This window comes from Aegilops tauschii, chromosome 6 (genome assembly GCF_002575655.3).
Source record: "Aegilops tauschii subsp. strangulata cultivar AL8/78 chromosome 6, Aet v6.0, whole genome shotgun sequence".
In the NCBI taxonomy this organism is placed as follows: domain Eukaryota; kingdom Viridiplantae; phylum Streptophyta; class Magnoliopsida; order Poales; family Poaceae; genus Aegilops; species Aegilops tauschii.
Window position 1 is genome coordinate 62,047,933 of NC_053040.3, and position 24,090 is coordinate 62,072,022.

At 39.8% G+C, this 24,090-nt stretch overlaps 1 protein-coding gene across 1 annotated transcript; it reads left to right on the forward strand.

Annotated features, from left to right (window-relative positions):
* Nucleotides 1–2,901: 2,901 nt before the first annotated feature.
* LOC141025818 (protein FAR1-RELATED SEQUENCE 5-like) lies at nt 2,902–3,846 on the forward strand. The gene has a single exon (XM_073501743.1). The coding sequence runs from the start codon at nt 2,902–2,904 to the stop codon at nt 3,844–3,846; it is 945 nt and encodes a 314-aa protein (XP_073357844.1).
* Nucleotides 3,847–24,090: the final 20,244 nt, after the last annotated feature.

Below are 24,090 nucleotides of genomic sequence, written 5' to 3' on the forward strand. Positions count from 1 at the left end.
TCTCCAAGGCGGCTCGTGTTATCCTTATTAACTCCTCGATGACCAACTTACTGATGTATCTCATGGGATTCTATAGTTTAAATGAATCCTTCCATCACCATATCGCCAAGTACCAGTCCCGGTTCTTTTGGGCATGGAAGGGTGATAAGTAGAAGTACCATATGAAGAAATGGTCTGAGATTGGCAAACCCAAGAACCAAAGGTAGCCTTGGCATAATCTCATCCAAACGGATGAACATAGACCTTTTATCAAATGGCTATGGCGGATCACCTCAGGGGAGGGTGTGCTGTTGCTGGATATTATCTGCGCTAAATATTTGCATGGTCAGGGCTTAGCACTTGCGCAGAGATTGGGGGGCTCCCAATTCTGGCAAACGATCATCCAACTAATGCCAGTCCTTCGCCTAGGCTCTACCATTTCGGTCGGAACCGGTACCACCACCCTATTTTGGCTAGACCGGTTGTTAGGCGCCCAACCCTTTGCGATTCGGTTCCAACCATTGTTTAAAATCTGCGCCGACCCGAGTTTGACCGTCACTTCAGCACTAGCTAACCTAGGTAGCATCGCCTTCCGCCGTACCTATGGTCCCGTAGAGCGGGACCTGTGGGATGAACTTGTTGCTTGTGTGGCCCTTCACACTCCGGCTCTGGGTCCGGACGCGGCACGGTTGGATCTCGAGCCGACGGGGCGGTCCTCTGCCAAATAGCTTTATCGGGCGATCTTGCCCACGCCGAGTCCGGTTGAGCTCAACCTCCTTTGGGAGATTAAATTGCCTTTGAAGATTAGAATCTTCCTATGGCAACTAGTCAGGGGCCACCTTCCGTCCGGCACGGATGTGCGTAAATGCAATGGCCCCTCCAACGGCCTTTGCCCCTTGTGTTCGGTCCCTGAGGACTCGAACTACATTTTCTTTGCATGCCCCTCTGCGAGAATTTTATGGAGCTTCCTTCGCGAGGTGGTGGATGGAAGTTGGTGCCGTGTTAACCTCCTGGATATGTTTGCGGAGGTTCTCGCATTTCCCAGTACAGGGCGTCCCTCCCTCTGGGTGTTGGTTGGGACGCTGCTGTGGACATTATGGAATGTCCGTAATAAGTCGGCGATTGAACACATCATTCCGCTGCGAGTGAGTGACACCATATACAAACATCATTAAGTTTGACCAACTCTCTACAAAAATATATCAACATATACAAAATCAAATTTACTTCATATTACATTTATTATGACATATATATTTGATATTGTAGATACTAGCAGATTTTGTATATACTTGGTTGAACTTAAAAAGATTTGACTTAGGACAGTCCTAGAACTTCAATTATTTTTAATACAAAGGGAGTAATTATTGTGGTGGTATAAGATGGGTGTTCTATAAGGCAAGAGAAATAAATTTTAAAATTTGAGTATATGTTGAAGGAACAAAAACTATGATTTCGTAGGAGTAGTTGTGCCGGGACATGTTGTCGGTATTACGTAATCCAAGGCTCTCCAGCAAAGTTTTAAAAGTTTTTGTACGAATTGCTTTCCCTGGAAACACGTTTTTTTGGCCACTCGACGATGTTACCTCTGGGTTATTTTAGTTCTACAAATAATTGTATGCACCTTCTTGTGTCCAGACATATGGTTTTCATCCCTTTTCACACAACATATTGCAAGTGATGGATGAAAAATGCAAGGAACATAACCCATGTTAAAACACAGCAGCAAGTCGGTGGTCCAAAGTGATCACTTCCATGTACCAAATCTTTAGAGTATTTCAGATAAATGATACGACAGTGAACCGTGTGAACTTCTTTAAGTTCAGAGAAATAAGGTAGCTAATGGGAAATTTGGTGACTCATAAATGGGTGGGCGTACATGCAGCTCTATAAATTCCAAATGGGTACTTTCAGCCAAACTAGAAGTTTTTCTTTTCAAGGAAGAGCTGTTTTACGGTGATTGGGTTAGTACTTGGAGTACTTAGCAGTACTTACATGTCTGATCACGTCTGATTTTTATTAGCCGTCCGATCTTGCGGGGAATTTTAATTGATTAAATTTAATATGTTAATTGCGATAAGGGCATAATGGTCGAGGGGGAAATATCTTTTCTTGAACCGATCACCTGAGGACCATATCCATGTCTACTCGATCCAGTTCAGAATCCTCCTCCGATGTATTCGTCGCCGCTCGCCGCTCCTGACCTTCTCCGTCCTCGACCTGCCTGGTGAGAGGAATAAATTCATCGTCCTCGTCCTCCACCCAACCAACCCCAGCCCCCACGCCGTCATCGAAGAAGAAGAAGGCCGGATCTGCGCCGGCTGAATCGGCGGCGACGGCGGCGGGCGATCCCATCTCTTCGCGCGTACCATCCTTAAGGTATGAATTCGGCTTGGCGGTCTGCTCATTCTCTTGGCCGTTGCACCCCTGCACCGTGCATGCAGTACAACCTCAACCCCACAAGATCCGGGTAATTTAGCAGTATGCGAGATTTGTACGGACTAGAACAACGAATGGAAAGCTTCATCGTGGCATAGTTTCTCTTGAGCTAATCGCATCATGTTAGTTTAACTAAGATGTTGAGGGCATTGCTTACTTCCTTTGGTACCGCGGAAAAAAGTGACATACTTGACGTTTGAGATGAGATATACTAAAGGAAGATGAGATACTGGTTCCATAGTTGACTTAATTTAGTTTATTAAAGTGATCATCACTTTAGGTTTGCATAGTGCATGAAATATAGTTTAAAGGAAGATGAGATACTACTTGTTGGGCGTTGATGATTGGTTTCCCTCACATGTCAAACGAGCAAAGTCTTTTCCATGCACTTGTCTTTGCCTATGAGCTATTTTACACCTGCAACATTGATAAACAGAAAGATGTTGATGATTGGTTTCCCTCACATGTCATATGCAGGAAGACATGGCGTATGCAAGTGATGAGAGTATGTTCGAGTATCTAAATGTTGTCAGCAAGATGTTTGATAGTGAGGCTGAAGGCTATGAATTCTACAACAAATATGCTCTTGAAAAAGGTTTTAGTGTGAGGAAAAGCTACGTTGAGTGGGATGGATCCAACAAATACATAATTTTAAGGAAAATTGTGTGTAGTCGTCAAGGGTTTCGGGAAGAGAAGCACATGAAAATAAAGATGGAAGATAGAAAGAGGAGGCCACGAAGTTTAACTCGTGTTGGGTGTAATGCTAAATTGGTCATTACGAGACAGGAGGAAACCGGTCGGTGGTTTGTCAAGGATTTCATCGATGAGCACAGCCATCCTCTAGCCCCACGGGATCTTTCTTGTCTGCTGTGTTCGCACAGACGAATTAGCGATGAGCAGAAAGCGGACATTGCGGACATGGAAAAATGTGGGATCCGCAAATACCGTATTATGGATATTTTGTGCTTTCAATACGGTGGATTTGATAAGGTTGGATGCATAAAGAGGGACATTTATAATTTCTGCCATGCTAATAAGCAGGAGACAATCAGTGCCGGTGATGCTAATACGGTGATCATGCACATGATGGCGACGCGAGAGCGAGATGTGGATATTTTCTTCAAGTACTTGGTAGACGAGCATGGCCATCTGAAGGGACTGTTCTTGGCTGATAGTCAATCGCGACTTGACTACGAGGCTTCCGGAGACGTCATTGTTTTCGATAGCACATACAGAACCAACAAATACAATCTGCCATTCGTGCCGTTTGTCGGGTTGAATCACCACCGGAGCACTGTCATTTTTGGCTGTGGTATAATTTCTCATGAAACAAGCCAGGCATACGAGTGGATGTTGCGGACCTTTTCTGATTGCATGGCACATAAGCATCCGATATCTGTGATCACAGATGGAGACCTCGCAATATAGAGAGCAATCAGGGTGGTCTGGCCAGACTCAAACCATAGACTATGTATATGGCACATTCAGCAGAACATTGTATGCCATCTGCATGATGACGACGTAAAGGAGGAATTCAGATCTTTCATTTATGATACTTCTTCCATTGAAGAGCATGAGATAGAATGGATATACTTCTTACAACGGAATAAAGTAACCAGTGAGGAGTCTTGGCTGCATCAGATGTATCAAATGAGAAAGTTGTGGTGTGCTCCATATCTTGAGGGGCGTTGTTTCCTAGGATTGAGCAGCAATCAGAGGAGTGAGAGCTTGAACTCTGTGCTACATACGCATCTTGAGGGTAAGATGTCGTTGTTTCAAATGCTAGAGCACTATGAGCGTTGCCTTGCGTCGCGACGGATTAACGAAGCTCTCCATGACGTCGAAGCCTTGCAGTCCGTTCCATTTACAGAGGAAAATGCTTCGCCGCTTGAGAAACACGTCGCAACAGTTTTCACACCTAGTGTCTTTAAGATGGTCTTATGGAGCATAGATGCTGTCAGCAAATGTCAGATCAGAGAGATACTAGATGGATCAGAAGATTCCACTTATGTTGTGTCCAAGCAGTAAAGAATGGATAAAAAGTTTGGAGTGCGCATTGAAGAGCAAGGAGGTCTTTTGCACAGGGTGAGTTGTTCTTGCCGTAAGCTGGAATGCGCAGGCACACCATGTTCCCACATTTTTTTGGGGATTTTAAAACAAACAATTCTGCCCAGTTGTTGCGTTCCCACTAGGTGGACTATGAATGCAAAATGTGCATACGCACCTACCAGAAAAAACCAGATGTATGACTATTCGGTAAGCCTGCAGAGGTACCGCGAGTTGCGAAATTGTAGTCACGCCGCAAGTTTCAAGGCATGCCACTCTGATGAGGACTATCACCGTCTAATTATGCTTTTGCAAGCACAACATCATGGCAAGCAATCAAGTTTTGAACAAGCTAACAGCAAGGAGTCAACTAATGCTCAGCATAACAACATTAGGTTTGGCCCGTTGATGGCGCACTCGGAGAAAGTTGATAAGGTTCTGGATCCCGTGCATGTGCCAGGCCGAGGTGCACCGAAGAAAAGGCTGCAGGCAAAGACAAAGAAGTCAAGATCATAGAATATCTGTGGCTATTGCAAGAATCCTGGTCACAATCGACGTAAATGCGCTAAATTTCTAGAGGTACGAAATATGTTCATATTTATTTTTTGCATGTGTTTTACTCATAATTGATGTCCATGTGATTTATTCTATTCTTCTGTGTAGGATCTCGAGGCTGAACTGTGATGTCTACATACAGCATGAACCGACGATGAGCCAGAGAAAGTCGTGTGCCATTGAGCTTTGTGTGACGTGGTCTTTACATTCTATTTCATCGTGACAGTAATTTAGTGAAGTGCGGTTGTACTGCCATGTTACTGTATTAGTTCGACATCTTTCGTTTCCATTTTCTGTGTGTATCATTTGATGTCCAACTTTAAGAATGATGATGTATTTCGAACAGGAATAAGGGCTAGCATGGAGCACTTGTTATTGTCGAGTAGAATAATTTTTGTGATGTATTTCTGCACGCACGCACGGCCGCCAGACGGATCTCCCGCGCGATCCCACGGTCTGCCTGGCTCATGCATGGCAGGCCGTTTTCCTACGTCGACCCAAACACCGGCCCATCCGAGGTTGCAGCTCCGGACGGCCCACGTCACGTACGATCTCGCGCGTTGTTCTCGTGTAACTAAAAATAGTCCCACCTCGCCCCTCGACCAGCTCCTTTACCTGCTTAAATACCTTCATCGAGGTGATTTTAGCAAGCGTTGGTCCTCATTGTAGGATGAATATGATTCTTCACCCTTACTATGGTTGTCATGCATATTCATAATCATCATGCATATTCTTCATTTAGAGATCATTAATGACTGACGTATTTTTTAAATAAGCGGGGCCCAGTGGGGTGTGCTTGGAAATATTTGAGAAACCTCCATGCACGTTCATCTTCGCTGCATGCAAATCGGGCGGCAGCCGCTGTGCCAGCAGCTGTCAAGGCCTTGATGAATCACTATTCACATGCAGGTCCCCGACTCTTGCATGCAGGTGCCTGGTTTTTGCATGAAGGTCCTTGGGTCGCATCATTGGTTGAGGAAGTATTTCTAGAGTGTTTTGAACTGACATTGCCCAGGGCATAAAAAATTTAAAAAAAATGCAAAACCTTGGAAACCTAGCATTGTTTGTGCAAGAGATCATGTGTGCCAAAATTGAGGTGATTTGGAGGTGGTCGAAAAAATGCCCGCATTCCGGAGGGACCCAGTTTTTGAAAAAAGGTGAATTTTTCCACCACCTCCAAATCACCCAAATTTTCTTGTACATGGTGACACACATGTGCCAAACATGTCTATGAAAGAAATTTTTGAAAAAATATATTTTACAATGCCCCCTTGAGGCATAGACCGATGTTTTCAACAGTCAGTCTAGAGGGCATTATAAATGCAAAAAAATACAAAACCTTGGAAACCTAGCATTGTTTGTGCAAGAGATCATGTGTGCCAAAATTGAGGTGATTTGGAGGTGGTCGAAAAAATGCCCGCATTCCGGAGGTACCATTTGGTCTTAACTTAAGCCAGTTTTTGAAAAAAGGTGAATTTTTCCACCACCTCCAAATCACCCAAATTTTCTTGTACATGGTGACACACATGTGCCAAACATGTCTATGAAAGAAATTTTTGAAAAAAATTATTTTACAATGCCCCCTTGAGGCATAGACCGATGTTTTCAGCAGTTAGTCTAGAGGGCATTATAATTCAAAAAAATACAAAACCTTGGAAACCTAGCATTGTTTGTGCAAGAGATCATGTGTGCCAAAATTGAGGTGATTTGGAGGTGGTCGAAAAAATGCCCGCATTCCGGAGGGACCATTTGGTAACTTAAGCCAGTTTTTGAAAAAAGGTGAATTTTTCCACCACCTCCAAATCACCCAAATTTTCTTGTACATGGTGACACACATGTGCCAAACATGTCTATGAAAGAAATTTTTGAAAAAAGTTATTTTACAATGCCCGCTTGAGGCATAGACCGATGTTTTCAGCAGTCAGTCTAGAGGGCATTATAAATTCAAAAAAATTCAAAAAAATACAAAACCTTGGAAACCTAGCATTGTTTGTGCAAGAGATCATGTGTGCCAAAATTGAGGTGATTTGGAGGTGGTCGAAAAAATGCCCGCATTCCGGAGGGACCATTTGGTCTTTTTAACGTAAGCCAGTTTTTGAAAAAAGGTGAATTTTTCCACCACCTCCAAATCACCCAAATTTTCTTGTACATGGTGACACACATGTGCCAAACATGTCTATGAAAGAAATTTTTGAAAAAAATTATTTTACAATGCCCCCTTGAGGCATAGACCGATGTTTTCAGCAGTTAGTCTAGAGGATATTATAAATTCAAAAAATATCAAAAAAATACAAAACCTTCGAAACCTAGCATTGTTTGTGTAAGAGATCATGTGTGCCAAAATTGAGGTGATTTGGAGGTGGTCGAAAAAATGCCCGCATTCCGGAGGGACCATTTGGTAACTTAAGCTAGTTTTTGAAAAAAGGTGAATTTTTCCACCACCTCCAAATCACCCAAATTTTCTTGTACATGGTGACATACATGTGTCAGACATGTCTATGAAAGAAATTTTTGAAAAAATTATTTTACAATGCCCGCTTGAGGCATAGACCGATGTTTTCAGCTGTCAGTTAGAGGGCATTATAAATTCAAAAAAATTCAAAAAAATACAAAACCTTGGAAACCTAGCATTGTTTGTGCAAGAGATCATGTGTGCCAAAATTGAGGTGATTTGGAGGTGGTCGAAAAAATGCCCGCATTCCGGAGGGACCATTTGGTCTTTTAACTTAAGCCAGTTTTTGAAAAAAGGTGATTCTTTCCAGCACCTCCAAATCACCCAAATTTTCTTGTACATGGTGACACACATGTGACAAACATGTCCATGAAAGAAATTGTTGAAAAAAAATATTTTACAATGCCCCCTTGAGGCATAGACCGATGTTTTCAGCAGTCAGTCTAGAGGGCATTATAAATTCAAAAAAAATCAACAAAATACAAAACCTTGGAAACCTAGCATTGTTTGTGCAAGAGATCATGTGTGCCAAAATTGAGGTGATTTGGACGTGGTCGAAAAAATGCCCGCATTCCGGAGGGACCATTTGGTAACTTAAGCCAGTTTTTGAAAAAAGGTGAATTTTTCCACCACCTCCAAATCACCCAAATTTTCTTGTACATGGTGACACACATGTGCCAAACATGTCTATGAAAGAAATTTTTGAAAAAAATTATTTTACAATGCCCCCTTGAGGCATAGACCGATGTTTTCAACAGTCAGTCTAGAGGGCATTATAAATTCAAAAAAATACAAAACCTTGGAAACCTAGCATTGTTTGTGCAAGAGATCATGTGTGCCAAAATTGAGGTGATTTGGAGGTGGTTGAAAAAATGCCCGCATTCCGGAGGGACCATTTGGTCTTTTAACTTAAGCCAGTTTTTGAAAAAAGGTGAATTTTTCCACCACCTCCAAATCACCCAAATTTTCTTGTACATGGTGACACACATGTGCCAAACATGTCTATGAAAGAAATTTTTGAAAAAAAATATTTTACAATGCCCCCTTGAGGCATAGACCGATGTTTTCAGCAGTTAGTCTAGAGGGCATTCTAATTCAAAAAAATACAAAACCTTGGAAACCTAGCATTGTTTGTGCAAGAGATCATGTGTGCCAAAATTGAGGTGATTTGGAGGTGGTCGAAAAAATGCCCGCATTCCGGAGGGACCATTTGGTCTTTAACTTAAGCCAGTTTTTGAAAAAAGGTGAATTTTTCCACCACCTCCAAATCACCCAAATTTTCTTGTACATGGTGACACACATGTGCCAAACATGTCTATGAAAGAAATTTTTGAAAAAAATTATTTTACAATGCCCCCTTGAGGCATAGACCGATGTTTTCAGCAGTTAGTCTAGAGGGCATTATAAATTCAAAAAAAATCAAAAAAATACAAAACCTTCGAAACCTAGCATTGTTTGTGTAAGAGATCATGTGTGCCAAAATTGAGGTGATTTGGAGGTGGTCGAAAAAATGTTCGCATTCCGGAGGGACCATTTGGTAACTTCAGCTAGTTTTTGAAAAGAGGTGAATTTTTCCACCACCTCCAAATCACCCAAATTTTCTTGTACATGGTGACATACATGTGTCAGACATGTCTATGAAAGAAATTTTTGAAAAAAATTATTTTACAATGCCCGCTTGAGGCATAGACCGATGTTTTCAGCTGTCAGTTAGAGGGCATTATAAATTCAAAAAAATTCAAAAAAATACAAAACCATGGAAACCTAGCATTGTTTGTGCAAGAGATCATGTGTGCCAAAATTGAGGTGATTTGGAGGTGGTCGAAAAAATGCCCGCATTCCGGAGGGACCATTTGGTCTTTTAACTTAAGCCAGTTTTTGAAAAAAGGTGATTCTTTCCAGCACCTCCAAATCACCCAAATTTTCTTGTACATGGTGACACACATGTGCCAAACATGTCTATGAAAGAAATTTTTGAAAAAAATATTTTACAATGCCCCCTTGAGGCATAGACCGATGTTTTCAGCAGTCAGTCTAGAGGGCATTATAAATTCAAAAAAATTAAAAAAAAATACAAAACCTTGGAAACCTAGCATTGTTTGTGCAAGAGATCATGTGTGCCAAAATTGAGGTGATTTGGAGCTGGTCGAAAAAATGCCCGCATTCCGGAGGGACCATTTGGTAACTTAAGCCAGTTTTTGAAAAAAGGTGAATTTTTCCACCACCTCGAAATCACCCAAATTTTCTTTTACATGGTGACACACATGTGCCAAACATGTCTATGAAAGAAATTTTTGAAAAAAATTATTTTACAATGCCCCCTTGAGGCATAGACCGATGTTTTCAACAGTTAGTCTAGAGGGCATTATAAATTCAAAAAAATCACAAAAATACAAAACCTTCGAAACCTAGCATTGTTTGTGTAAGAGATCATGTGTGCCAAAATTGAGGTGATTTGGAGGTGGTCGAAAAAATGCCCGCATTCCGGAGGGACCATTTGGTAACTTAAGCCAGTTTTTGAAAAAAGGTGAATTTTTCCACCACCTCCAAATCACCCAAATTTTCTTGTACATGGTGACATACATGTGTCAGACATGTCTATGAAAGAAATTTTGAAAAAAATTATTTTACAATGCCCCCTTGAGGCATAGACCGATGTTTTCAGCAGTTAGTCTAGAGGGCATTATAATTCAAAAAAATACAAAACCTTGGAAACCTAGCATTGTTTGTGCAAGAGATCATGTGTGCCAAAATTGAGGTGATTTGGAGGTGGTCGAAAAAATGCCCGCATTCTGGAGGGACCATTTGGTAACTTAAGCCAGTTTTTGAAAATAGGTGAATTTTTCCACCACCTCTAAATCAGCCAAATTTTCTTGTACATGGTGACACACATGTGCCAAACATGTCTATGAAAGAAATTTTTGAAATTTTTTTTTATAGTGCCCCCTTGAGGCATAGACCGATGTTTTCAACAGTCAGTCTAGAGGGCATGATAAATTCAAAAAAATTCAAAAAAATACAAAACCTTGGAAACCTAGCATTGTTTGTGCAAGAGATCATGTGTGCCAAAATTGAGGTGATTTGGAGGTGGTCGAAAAAATGCCCGCATTCCGGAGGGACCATTTGGTATTTTAACTTAAGCCAGTTTTTGAAAAAAGGTGATTTTTTCCAGCACCTCCAAATCACCCAAATTTTCTTGTACATGGTGACACACATGTGCCAAACATGTCTATGAAAGAAATTTTTGAAAAAAAATATTTTACAATGCCCCCTTGAGGCATAGACCGATGTTTTCAGCAGTCAGTCTAGAGGGCATTATAAATTCAAAAAGATCAAAAAAATACAAAACCTTGGAAACCTAGCATTTTTTGTGCAAGAGATCATGTGTGCCAAAATTGAGGTGATTTGGAGGTGGTCGAAAAAATGCCCGCATTCCGGAGGGACCATTTGGTAACTTAAGCCAGTTTTTGAAAAAAGGTGAATTTTTCCACCACCTCCAAATCACCCAAATTTTCTTGTACATGGTGACACACATGTGCCAAACATGTCTATGAAAGAAATTTTTGAAAAAAGTTATTTTACAATGCCCGCTTGAGGCATAGACCGATGTTTTCAGCAGTCAGTCTAGAGGGCATTATAAATTCAAAAAAATTCAAAAAAATACAAAACCTTGGAAACCTAGCATTGTTTGTGCAAGAGATCATGTGTGCCAAAATTGAGGTGATTTGGAGGTGGTCGAAAAAATGCCCGCATTCCGGAGGGACCATTTGGTCTTTTAACTTAAGCCAGTTTTTGAAAAAAGGTGAATTTTTCCACCACCTCCAAATCACCCAAATTTTCTTGTACGTGGTGACACACATGTGCCAAACATATCTATGAAAGAAATTTTTGAAAAAAATTATTTTACAATGCCCCCTTGAGGCATAGACCGATGTTTTCAGCAGTTAGTCTAGAGGGCATTATAAATTAAAAAAAAAATCAAAAAATACAAAACCTTCGAAACCTAGCATTGTTTGTGTAAGAGATCATGTGTGCCAAAATTGAGGTGATTTGGAGGTGGTCGAAAAAATGTTCGCATTCCGGAGGGACCATTTGGTAACTTAAGCTAGTTTTTGAAAAAAGGTGAATTTTTCCACCACCTCCAAATCACCCAAATTTTCTTGTACATGGTGACATACATGTGTCAGACATGTCTATGAAAGAAATTTTTGAAAAAAATTATTTTACAATGCCCGCTTGAGGCATAGACCGATGTTTTCAGCTGTCAGTTAGAGGGCATTATAAATTCAAAAAAATTCAAAAAAATACAAAACCTTGGAAACCTAGCATTGTTTGTGCAAGAGATCATGTGTGCCAAAATTGAGGTGATTTGGACGTGGTCGAAAAAATGCCCGCATTCCGGAGGGACCATTTGGTCTTTTAACTTAAGCCAGTTTTTGAAAAAAGGTGATTCTTTCCAGCACCTCCAAATCACCCAAATTTTCTTGTACATGGTGACACACATGTGCCAAACATGTCTATGAAAGAAATTTTTGAAAAAAATTATTTTACAATGCCCCCTTGAGGCATAGACCGATGTTTTCAGCAGTTAGTCTAGAGGGCATTATAAATTCAAAAAAAATCAAAAAAATACAAAACCTTCGAAACCTAGCATTGTTTGTGTAAGAGATCATGTGTGCCAAAATTGAGGTGATTTGGAGGTGGTCGAAAAAATGTTCGCATTCCGGAGGGACCATTTGGTAACTTGAGCTAGTTTTTGAAAAAAGGTGAATTTTTCCACCACCTCCAAATCACCCAAATTTTCTTGTACATGGTGACATACATGTGTCAGACATGTCTATGAAAGAAATTTTTGAAAAAATTTATTTTACAATGCCCGCTTGAGGCATAGACCGATGTTTTCAGCTGTCAGTTAGAGGGCATTATAAATTCAAAAAAATTCAAAAAAATACAAAACCATGGAAACCTAGCATTGTTTGTGCAAGAGATCATGTGTGCCAAAATTGAGGTGATTTGGAGGTGGTCGAAAAAATGCCCGCATTCCGGAGGGACCATTTGGTCTTTTAACTTAAGCCAGTTTTTGAAAAAAGGTGATTCTTTCCAGCACCTCCAAATCACCCAAATTTTCTTGTACATGGTGACACACATGTGCCAAACATGTCTATGAAAGAAATTTTTGAAAAAAATATATTTTACAATGCCCCCTTGAGGCATAGACCGATGTTTTCAGCAGTCAGTCTAGAGGGCATTATAAATTCAAAAAAATTCAAAAAAATACAAAACCTTGGAAACCTAGCATTGTTTGTGCAAGAGATCATGTGTGCCAAAATTGAGGTGATTTGGACGTGGTCGAAAAAATGCCCGCATTCCGGAGGGACCATTTGGTAACTTAAGCCAGTTTTTGAAAAAAGGTGAATTTTTCCACCACCTCCAAATCACCCAAATTTTCTTGTACATGGTGACACACATGTGCCAAACATGTCTATGAAAGAAATTATTGAAAAAAATTATTTTACAATGCCCGCTTGAGGCATAGACCGATGTTTTCAGCAGTCAGTCTAGAGGGCATTATAAATTCAAAAAAATTAAAAAAAAATACAAAACCTTGGAAACCTAGCATTGTTTGTGCAAGAGATCATGTGTGCCAAAATTGAGGTGATTTGGAGCTGGTCGAAAAAATGCCCGCATTCCGGAGGGACCATTTGGTAACTTAAGCCAGTTTTTGAAAAAAGGTGAATTTTTCCACCACCTCGAAATCACCCAAATTTTCTTTTACATGGTGACACACATGTGCCAAACATGTCTATGAAAGAAATTTTTGAAAAAAATTATTTTACAATGCCCCCTTGAGGCATAGACCGATGTTTTCAACAGTTAGTCTAGAGGGCATTATAAATTAAAAAAAATCAAAAAAATACAAAACCTTCGAAACCTAGCATTGTTTGTGTAAGAGATCATGTGTGCCAAAATTGAGGTGATTTGGAGGTGGTCGAAAAAATGCCCGCATTCCGGAGGGACCATTTGGTAACTTAAGCCAGTTTTTGAAAAAAGGTGAATTTTTCCACCACCTCCAAATCACCCAAATTTTCTTGTACATGGTGACATACATGTGTCAGACATGTCTATGAAAGAAATTTTGAAAAAAATTATTTTACAATGCCCCCTTGAGGCATAGACCGATGTTTTCAGCAGTTAGTCTAGAGGGCATTATAATTCAAAAAAATACAAAACCTTGGAAACCTAGCATTGTTTGTGCAAGAGATCATGTGTGCCAAAATTGAGGTGATTTGGAGGTGGTCGAAAAAATGCCCGCATTCTGGAGGGACCATTTGGTAACTTAAGCCAGTTTTTGAAAAAAGGTGAATTTTTCCACCACCTCTAAATCAGCCAAATTTTCTTGTACATGGTGACACACATGTGCCAAACATGTCTATGAAAGAAATTTTTGAAATTTTTTTTTTGTAGTGCCCCCTTGAGGCATAGACCGATGTTTTCAACAGTCAGTCTAGAGGGCATGATAAATTCAAAAAAATTCAAAAAAATACAAAACCTTGGAAACCTAGCATTGTTTGTGCAAGAGATCATGTGTGCCAAAATTGAGGTGATTTGGAGGTGGTCGAAAAAATGCCCGCATTCCGGAGGGACCATTTGGTCTTTTAACTTAAGCCAGTTTTTGAAAAAAGGTGATTTTTTCCAGCACCTCCAAATCACCCAAATTTTCTTGTACATGGTGACACACATGTGCCAAACATGTCTATGAAAGAAATTTTTGAAAAAAAATATTTTACAATGCCCCCTTGAGGCATAGACCGATGTTTTCAGCAGTCAGTCTAGAGGGCATTATAAATTCAAAAAGATCAAAAAAATACAAAACCTTGGAAACCTAGCATTTTTTGTGCAAGAGATCATGTGTGCCAAAATTGAGGTGATTTGGAGGTGGTCGAAAAAATGCCCGCATTCCGGAGGGACCATTTGGTAACTTAAGCCAGTTTTTGAAAAAAGGTGAATTTTTCCACCACCTCCAAATCACCCAAATTTTCTTGTACATGGTGACACACATGTGCCAAACATGTCTATGAAAGAAATTTTTGAAAAAAGTTATTTTACAATGCCCGCTTGAGGCATAGACCGATGTTTTCAGCAGTCAGTCTAGAGGGCATTATAAATTCAAAAAAATTCAAAAAAATACAAAACCTTGGAAACCTAGCATTGTTTGTGCAAGAGATCATGTGTGCCAAAATTGAGGTGATTTGGAGGTGGTCGAAAAAATGCCCGCATTCCGGAGGGACCATTTGGTCTTTTAACTTAAGCCAGTTTTTGAAAAAAGGTGAATTTTTCCACCACCTCCAAATCACCCAAATTTTCTTGTACATGGTGACACACATGTGCCAAACATATCTATGAAAGAAATTTTTGAAAAAAATTATTTTACAATGCCCCCTTGAGGCATAGACCGATGTTTTCAGCAGTTAGTCTAGAGGGCATTATAAATTCAAAAAAAATCAAAAAATACAAAACCTTCGAAACCTAGCATTGTTTGTGTAAGAGATCATGTGTGCCAAAATTGAGGTGATTTGGAGGTGGTCGAAAAAATGTTCGCATTCCGGAGGGACCATTTGGTAACTTAAGCTAGTTTTTGAAAAAAGGTGAATTTTTCCACCACCTCCAAATCACCCAAATTTTCTTGTACATGGTGACATACATGTGTCAGACATGTCTATGAAAGAAAATTTTTGAAAAAAATTATTTTACAATGCCCGCTTGAGGCATAGACCGATGTTTTCAGCTGTCAGTTAGAGGGCATTATAAATTCAAAAAAATTCAAAAAAATACAAAACCTTGGAAACCTAGCATTGTTTGTGCAAGAGATCATGTGTGCCAAAATTGAGGTGATTTGGACGTGGTCGAAAAAATGCCCGCATTCCGGAGGGACCATTTGGTCTTTTAACTTAAGCCAGTTTTTGAAAAAAGGTGATTCTTTCCAGCACCTCCAAATCACCCAAATTTTCTTGTACATGGTGACACACATGTGCCAAACATGTCTATGAAAGAAATTTTTGAAAAAATATATTTTACAATGCCCCCTTGAGGCATAGACCGATGTTTTCAGCAGTCAGTCTAGAGGGCATTATAAATTCAAAGAAATTCAAAAAAATACAAAACGTTGGAAACCTAGCATTGTTTGTGCAAGAGATCATGTGTGCCAAAATTGAGGTGATTTGGACGTGGTCGAAAAAATGCCCGCATTCCGGAGGGGCCATTTGGTCTTTTAACTTAAGCCAGTTTTTGAAAAAAGGTGAATTTTTCCACCACCTCCAAATCACCCAAATTTTCTTGTACATGGTGACACACATGTGCCAAACATGTCTATGAAAGAAATTTTTGAAAAAAATTATTTTACAATGCCCGCTTGAGGCATAGACCGATGTTTTCACCAGTGAGTCTAGAGGGCATTATAAATTCAAAAAAATTAAAAAAAAATACAAAACCTTGGAAACCTAGCATTGTTTGTGCAAGAGATCATGTGTGCCAAAATTGAGGTGATTTGGAGGTGGTCGAAAAAATGCCCGCATTCCGGAGGGACCATTTGGTCTTTTAACGTAAGCCAGTTTTTGAAAAAAGGTGAATTTTTCCACCACCTCCAAATCACCCAAATTTTCTTGTACATGGTGACATACATGTGTCAGACATGTCTATGAAAGAAATTTTTGAAAAAAATTATTTTACAATGCCCGCTTGAGGCATAGACAGATGTTTTCAGCAGTCAGTCTAGAGGGCATTATAAATTCAAAAAAATTCAAAAAAATACAAAACCTTGGAAACCTAGCATTGTTTGTGCAAGAGATCATGTGTGCCAAAATTGCGGTGATTTGGAGGTGGTCGAAAAAATGCCCGCATTCCGGAGGGACCATTTGGTCTTTTTAACTTCAGCCAGTTTTTGAAAAAAGGTGATTTTTTCCAGCACCTCCAAATCATCCAAATTTTCTTGTACATGGTGACACACATGTGCCAAACATGTCTATGAAAGAAATTTTTGAAAAAAATTATTTTACAATGCCCCCTTGAGGCATAGACCGATGTTTTCAGCAGTCAGTCTAGAGGGCATTATAAATTCAAAAAAATACAAAACCTTGGAAACCTAGCATTGTTTGTGCAAGAGATCATGTGTGCCAAAATTGAGGTGATTTGGACGTGGTCGAAAAAATGCCCGCATTCAAGAGGGACCATTTGGTAACTTAAGCCAGTTTTTGAAAAAAGGTGAATTTTTCCACCACCTCCAAATCACCCAACTTTTCTTGTACATGGTGACACACATGTGCCAAACATGTCTATGAAAGAAATTTTTGAAAAAAATTATTTTACAATGCCCGCTTGAGGCATAGACCGATGTTTTCAACAGTCAGTCTAGAGGGCATTATAAATTCAAAAAAATTAAAAACAAATACAAAACCTTGGAAACCTAGCATTGTTTGTGCAAGAGATCATGTGTGCCAAAATTGAGGTGATTTGGAGGTGGTCGAAAAAATGCCCGCATTCCGGAGGGACCATTTGGTCTTTTAACTTAAGCCAGTTTTTGAAAAAAGGTGAATTTTTCCACCACCTCCAAATCACCCAAATTTTCTTGTACATGGTGACACACATGTGCCAAACATGTCTATGAAAGAAATTTTTGAAAAAAGTTATTTTACAATGCCCGCTTGAGGCATAGACCGATGTTTTCAGCAGTCAGTCTAGAGGGCATTATAAATTCAAAAAAATTCAAAAAAATACAAAACCTTGGAAACCTAGCATTGTTTGTGCAAGAGATCATGTGTGCCAAAATTGAGGTGATTTGGAGGTGGTCGAAAAAATGCCCGCATTCCGGAGGGACCATTTGGTCTTTTAACTTAAGCCAGTTTTTGAAAACAGGTGAATTTTTCCACCACCTCCAAATCACCCAAATTTTCTTGTACATGGTGACACACATGTGCCAAACATGTCTATGAAAGAAATTTTTGAAAAAAAATTATTTTACAATGCCCCCTTGAGGCATAGACCGATGTTTTCAGCAGTTAGTCTAGAGGGCATTATAAATTCAAAAAAATCAAAAAAAATACAAAACCTTCGAAACCTAGCATTGTTTGTGTAAGAGATCATGTGTGCCAAAATTGAGGTGATTTGGAGGTGGTCGAAAAAATGCCCGCATTCCGGAGGGACCATTTGGTAACTTAAGCCAGTTTTTGAAAAAAGGTGAATTTTTCCACCACCTCCAAATCACCCAAATTTTCTTGTACATGGTGACATACATGTGTCAAACATGTCTATGAAAGAAATTTTAAAAAAAAATTATTTTACAATGCCCGCTTGAGGCATAGACCGATGTTTTCAACAGTCAGTCTAGAGGGCATTATAAATTCAAAAAAATTAAAAAAAATACAAAACCTTTGAAACCTAGCATTGTTTGTGCAAGAGATCATGTGTGCCAAAATTGAGGTGATTTGGAGGTGGTCGAAAAAATGCCCGCATTCCGGAGGGACCATTTGGTCTTTTAACTTAAGCCAGTTTTTGAAAAAAGGTGAATTTTTCCACCACCTCCAAATCACCCAAATTTTCTTGTACATGGTGACACACATGTGCCAAGCATGTCTATGAAAGAAATTTTTGAAAAAAGTTATTTGACAATGCCCCCTTGAGGCATAGACCGATGTTTTCAGCAGTCAGTCTAGAGGGCATTATAAATTCAAAAAAATTCAAAAAAATACAAAACCTTGGAAACCTAGCATTGTTTGTGCAAGAGATCATGTGTGCCAAAATTGAGGTGATTTGGAGGTGGTCGAAAAAATGCCCGCATTCCGGAGGGACCATTTGGTCTTTTAACGTAAACCAGTTTTTGAAAAAAGGTGAATTTTTCCACCACCTCCAAATCACCCAAATTTTCTTGTACAATGTGACACACATGTGCCAAACATGTCGATGAAAGAAATTTTTGAAAAAAAATTATTTTACAATGCCCCCTTGAGGCATAGACCGATGTTTTCAGCAGTTAGTCTAGAGGGCATTATAAATTCAAAAAAATCAAAAAAAATACAAAACCTTCGAAACCTAGCATTGTTTGTGTAAGAGATCATGTGTGCCAAAATTGAGGTGATTTGGAGGTGGTCGAAAAAATGCCCGCATTCCGGAGGGACCATTTGGTCTTTTAACTTAAGCCAGTTTTTGAAAAAAGGTGATTCTTTCCAGCACCTCCAAATCACCCAAATTTTCTTGTACATGGTGACATACATGTGTCAAACATGTCTATGAAAGAAATTTTTTAAAAAAAATATTTTACAATGCCCGCTTGAGGCATAGACCGATGTTTTCAACAGTCAGTCTAGAGGGCATTATAAATTCAAAAAAATTAAAAACAAATACAAAACCTTGGAAACCTAGCATTGTTTGTGCAAGAGATCATGTGTGCCAAAATTGAGGTGATTTGGAGGTGGTCGAAAAAATGCCCGCATTCCGGAGGGACCATTTGGTCTTTTTAACTTAAGCCAGTTTTTGAAAAAAGGTGAATTTTTCCACCACCTCCAAATCACCCAAATTTTCTTGTACATGGTGACACACATGTGCCAAACATGTCTATGAAAGAAATTTTTGAAAAAAGTTATTTTACAATGCCCGCTTGAGGCATAGACCGATGTTTTCAGCAGTCAGTCTAGAGGGCATTATAAATTCAAAAAAATTCAAAAAAATACAAAACCTTGGAAACCTAGCATTGTTTGTGCAAGAGATCATGTGTGCCAAAATTGAGGTGATTTGGAGGTGGTCGAAAAAATGCCCGCATTCCGGAGGGACCATTTGGTCTTTTAACTTAAGCCAGTTTTTGAAAAAAGGTGAATTTTTCCACCACCTCCAAATCACCCAAATTTTCTTGTACATGGTGACACACATGTGCCAAACATGTCTATGAAAGAAATTTTTGAAAAAAAATTATTTTACAATGCCCCCTTGAGGCATAGACCGATGTTTTCAGCAGTTAGTCTAGAGGGCATTATAAATTCAAAAAAATCAAAAAAAATACAAAACCTTCGAAACCTAGCATTGTTTGTGTAAGAGATCATGTGTGCCAAAATTGAGGTGATTTGGAGGTGGTCGAAAAAATGCCCGCATTCCGGAGGGACCATTTGGTAACTTAAGCCAGTTTTTGAAAAAAGGTGAATTTTTCCACCACCTCCAAATCACCCAAATTTTCTTGTACATGGTGACATACATGTGTCAAACATGTCTATGAAAGAAATTTTAAAAAAAAATTATTTTACAATGCCCGCTTGAGGCATAGACCGATGTTTTCAACAGTCAGTCTAGAGGGCATTATAAATTCAAAAAAATTAAAAAAAATACAAAACCTTTGAAACCTAGCATTGTTTGTGCAAGAGATCATGTGTGCCAAAATTGAGGTGATTTGGAGGTGGTCGAAAAAATGCCCGCATTCCGGAGGGACCATTTGGTCTTTTAACTTAAGCCAGTTTTTGAAAAAAGGTGAATTTTTCCACCACCTCCAAATCACCCAAATTTTCTTGTACATGGTGACACACATGTGCCAAGCATGTCTATGAAAGAAATTTTTGAAAAAAGTTATTTGACAATGCCCCCTTGAGGCATAGACCGATGTTTTCAGCAGTCAGTCTAGAGGGCATTATAAATTCAAAAAAATTCAAAAAAATACAAAACCTTGGAAACCTAGCATTGTTTGTGCAAGAGATCATGTGTGCCAAAATTGAGGTGATTTGGAGGTGGTCGAAAAAATGCCCGCATTCCGGAGGGACCATTTGGTCTTTTAACGTAAACCAGTTTTTGAAAAAAGGTGAATTTTTCCACCACCTCCAAATCACCCAAATTTTCTTGTACAATGTGACACACATGTGCCAAACATGTCGATGAAAGAAATTTTTGAAAAAAAATTATTTTACAATGCCCCCTTGAGGCATAGACCGATGTTTTCAGCAGTTAGTCTAGAGGGCATTATAAATTCAAAAAAATCAAAAAAAATACAAAACCTTCGAAACCTAGCATTGTTTGTGTAAGAGATCATGTGTGCCAAAATTGAGGTGATTTGGAGGTGGTCGAAAAAATGCCCGCATTCCGGAGGGACCATTTGGTCTTTTAACTTAAGCCAGTTTTTGAAAAAAGGTGATTCTTTCCAGCACCTCCAAATCACCCAAATTTTCTTGTACATGGTGACATACATGTGTCAAACATGTCTATGAAAGAAATTTTTTAAAAAAAATATTTTACAATGCCCGCTTGAGGCATAGACCGATGTTTTCAACAGTCAGTCTAGAGGGCATTATAAATTCAAAAAAATTAAAAACAAATACAAAACCTTGGAAACCTAGCATTGTTTGTGCAAGAGATCATGTGTGCCAAAATTGAGGTGATTTGGAGGTGGTCGAAAAAATGCCCGCATTCCGGAGGGACCATTTGGTCTTTTTAACTTAAGCCAGTTTTTGAAAAAAGGTGAATTTTTCCACCACCTCCAAATCACCCAAATTTTCTTGTACATGGTGACACACATGTGCCAAACATGTCTATGAAAGAAATTTTTGAAAAAAGTTATTTTACAATGCCCGCTTGAGGCATAGACCGATGTTTTCAGCAGTCAGTCTAGAGGGCATTATAAATTCAAAAAAATTCAAAAAAATACAAAACCTTGGAAACCTAGCATTGTTTGTGCAAGAGATCATGTGTGCCAAAATTGAGGTGATTTGGAGGTGGTCGAAAAAATGCCCGCATTCCGGAGGGACCATTTGGTCTTTTAACTTAAGCCAGTTTTTGAAAAAAGGTGAATTTTTCCACCACCTCCAAATCACCCAAATTTTCTTGTACATGGTGACACACATGTGCCAAACATGTCTATGAAAGAAATTTTTGAAAAAAAATTATTTTACAATGCCCCCTTGAGGCATAGACCGATGTTTTCAGCAGTTAGTCTAGAGGGCATTATAAATTCAAAAAAATCAAAAAAAATACAAAACCTTCGAAACCTAGCATTGTTTGTGTAAGAGATCATGTGTGCCAAAATTGAGGTGATTTGGAGGTGGTCGAAAAAATGCCCGCATTCCGGAGGGACCATTTGGTAACTTAAGCCAGTTTTTGAAAAAAGGTGAATTTTTCCACCACCTCCAAATCACCCAAATTTTCTTGTACATGGTGACATACATGTGTCAAACATGTCTATGAAAGAAATTTTAAAAAAAAATTATTTTACAATGCCCGCTTGAGGCATAGACCGATGTTTTCAACAGTCAGTCTAGAGGGCATTATAAATTCAAAAAAATTAAAAAAAATACAAAACCTTTGAAACCTAGCATTGTTTGTGCAAGAGATCATGTGTGCCAAAATTGAGGTGATTTGGAGGTGGTCGAAAAAATGCCCGCATTCCGGAGGGACCATTTGGTCTTTTAACTTAAGCCAGTTTTTGAAAAAAGGTGAATTTTTCCACCACCTCCAAATCACCCAAATTTTCTTGTACATGGTGACACACATGTGCCAAGCATGTCTATGAAAGAAATTTTTGAAAAAGTTATTTGACAATGCCCCCTTGAGGCATAGACCGATGTTTTCAGCAGTCAGTCTAGAGGGCATTATAAATTCAAAAAAATTCAAAAAAATACAAAACCTTGGAAACCTAGCATTGTTTGTGCAAGAGATCATGTGTGCCAAAATTGAGGTGATTTGGAGGTGGTCGAAAAAATGCCCGCATTCCGGAGGGACCATTTGGTCTTTTAACGTAAACCAGTTTTTGAAAAAAGGTGAATTTTTCCACCACCTCCAAATCACCCAAATTTTCTTGTACAATGTGACACACATGTGCCAAACATGTCGATGAAAGAAATTTTTGAAAAAAAATTATTTTACAATGCCCCCTTGAGGCATAGACCGATGTTTTCAGCACTTAGTCTAGAGGGCATTATAAATTCAAAAAAATCAAAAAAATACAAAACCTTCGAAACCTAGCATTGTTTGTGTAAGAGATCATGTGTGCCAAAATTGAGGTGATTTGGAGGTGGTCGAAAAAATGCCCGCATTCCGGAGGGACCATTTGGTAACTTAAGCCAGTTTTTGAAAAAAGGTGAATTTTTCCACCACCTCCAAATCACCCAAATTTTCTTGTACATGGTGACATACATGTGTCAAACATGTCTATGAAAGAAATTTTTGAAAAAAAATATTTTACAATGCCCGCTTGAGGCATAGACCGATGTTTTCAACAGTCAGTCTAGAGGGCATTATAAATTCAAAAAAATTAAAAAAATACAAAACCTTGGAAACCTAGCATTGTTTGTGCAAGAGATCATGTGTGCCAAAATTGAGGTGATTTGGAGGTGGTCGAAAAAATGCCCGCATTCCGGAGGGACCATTTGGTCTTTTAACTTAAGCCAGTTTTTGAAAAAAGGTGAATTTTTCCACCACCTCCAAATCACCCAAATTTTCTTGTACATGGTGACACACATGTCTATGAAAGAAATTTTTGAAAACAATTATTTTACAATGTCCCCTTGAGGTATAGACCGACGTTTTGAGCATTAAATCGGGGTGTGTACAACTCTAGCTTGTTCTTGCCAAAATGCAGCATGATGGACAGGCTGCAACGGAAATAATGGTGACAAATGAAAAAAATGAAATGGACAAAAAAAGCCCGCCTACTTGCCCGCTTTCACAATTCAACGGCCTGCATACGACTAGTAACCCAATCATTTATTGGGCCAGGATGCATAGGCCCGCCAGATTGTGAAAACAGGTAGCAAGTAGGCCCCACAGGGCAGGGACGGAGACGGTTAGGCAATGTGCTGCCCGCTTTAGAAACGAACTTGAGAGGGAAAGCTCGGCCCGCTATATAAACCGGTGCTAGCTCCCCTCGCTCGGCGAGGTGGGACTAAACTCCCTGCACCCCTGGGATGTGCCCGGTGCGAAGCTCGCTTGGGCCTAATTCGGGTGGGCCGTCCCACGCCAGCCTCACCCGCTGGGTCGCTGGATGGACCGTTGGGCCATCTCGTTGTCTGCGCCTGAGGCCTGCATGCATGGGAAGGACGGCGAAGTGGGTTTGCATGCGCGGGTGGCGGACGTGCATGCATGCGAACGAGGCGATTAAAACCTTGTTTTCACACTTTTCGATTCAACGTGGCAATTAAAACCTTGGTTTCACACTTTTTTGATCCACCTGCATGTATTCAACGTGGCAATTTAAGCCTTGGTTTCACACTTTTTTGATCCACCCGCATCTATTCAACGTGGCAATTAAAGTGGCATATGGATCATTCGACGCGGCTAGTTTGAACGTAAGTGCGGTCGGTTCCCTTCCCTTCCCCTTTCCCTATTTAAACCACCAGCCCTCACCTTCTGCACACATCCATTTGCACCGCCCTTCTCTTCTTCCCCAAACCCAGAGCACTCTCTGAGCGAGCCGTGAGGATGCAGTACAACGGCCCCACCTACCGGCTCCCACCGACCGTGCCGGAGAGACAGTATCCGGCCGGCGTCGTCGTGGAGAGCACGCTTCGCGTGTGGGCGTTCTCACGCTGGAGGGGTGCAAGGGGATTTGCCCAGTGGTTCCTCCGTGCGGGCTTCACCCACCTCCCGGCGGGTTCGCCGGT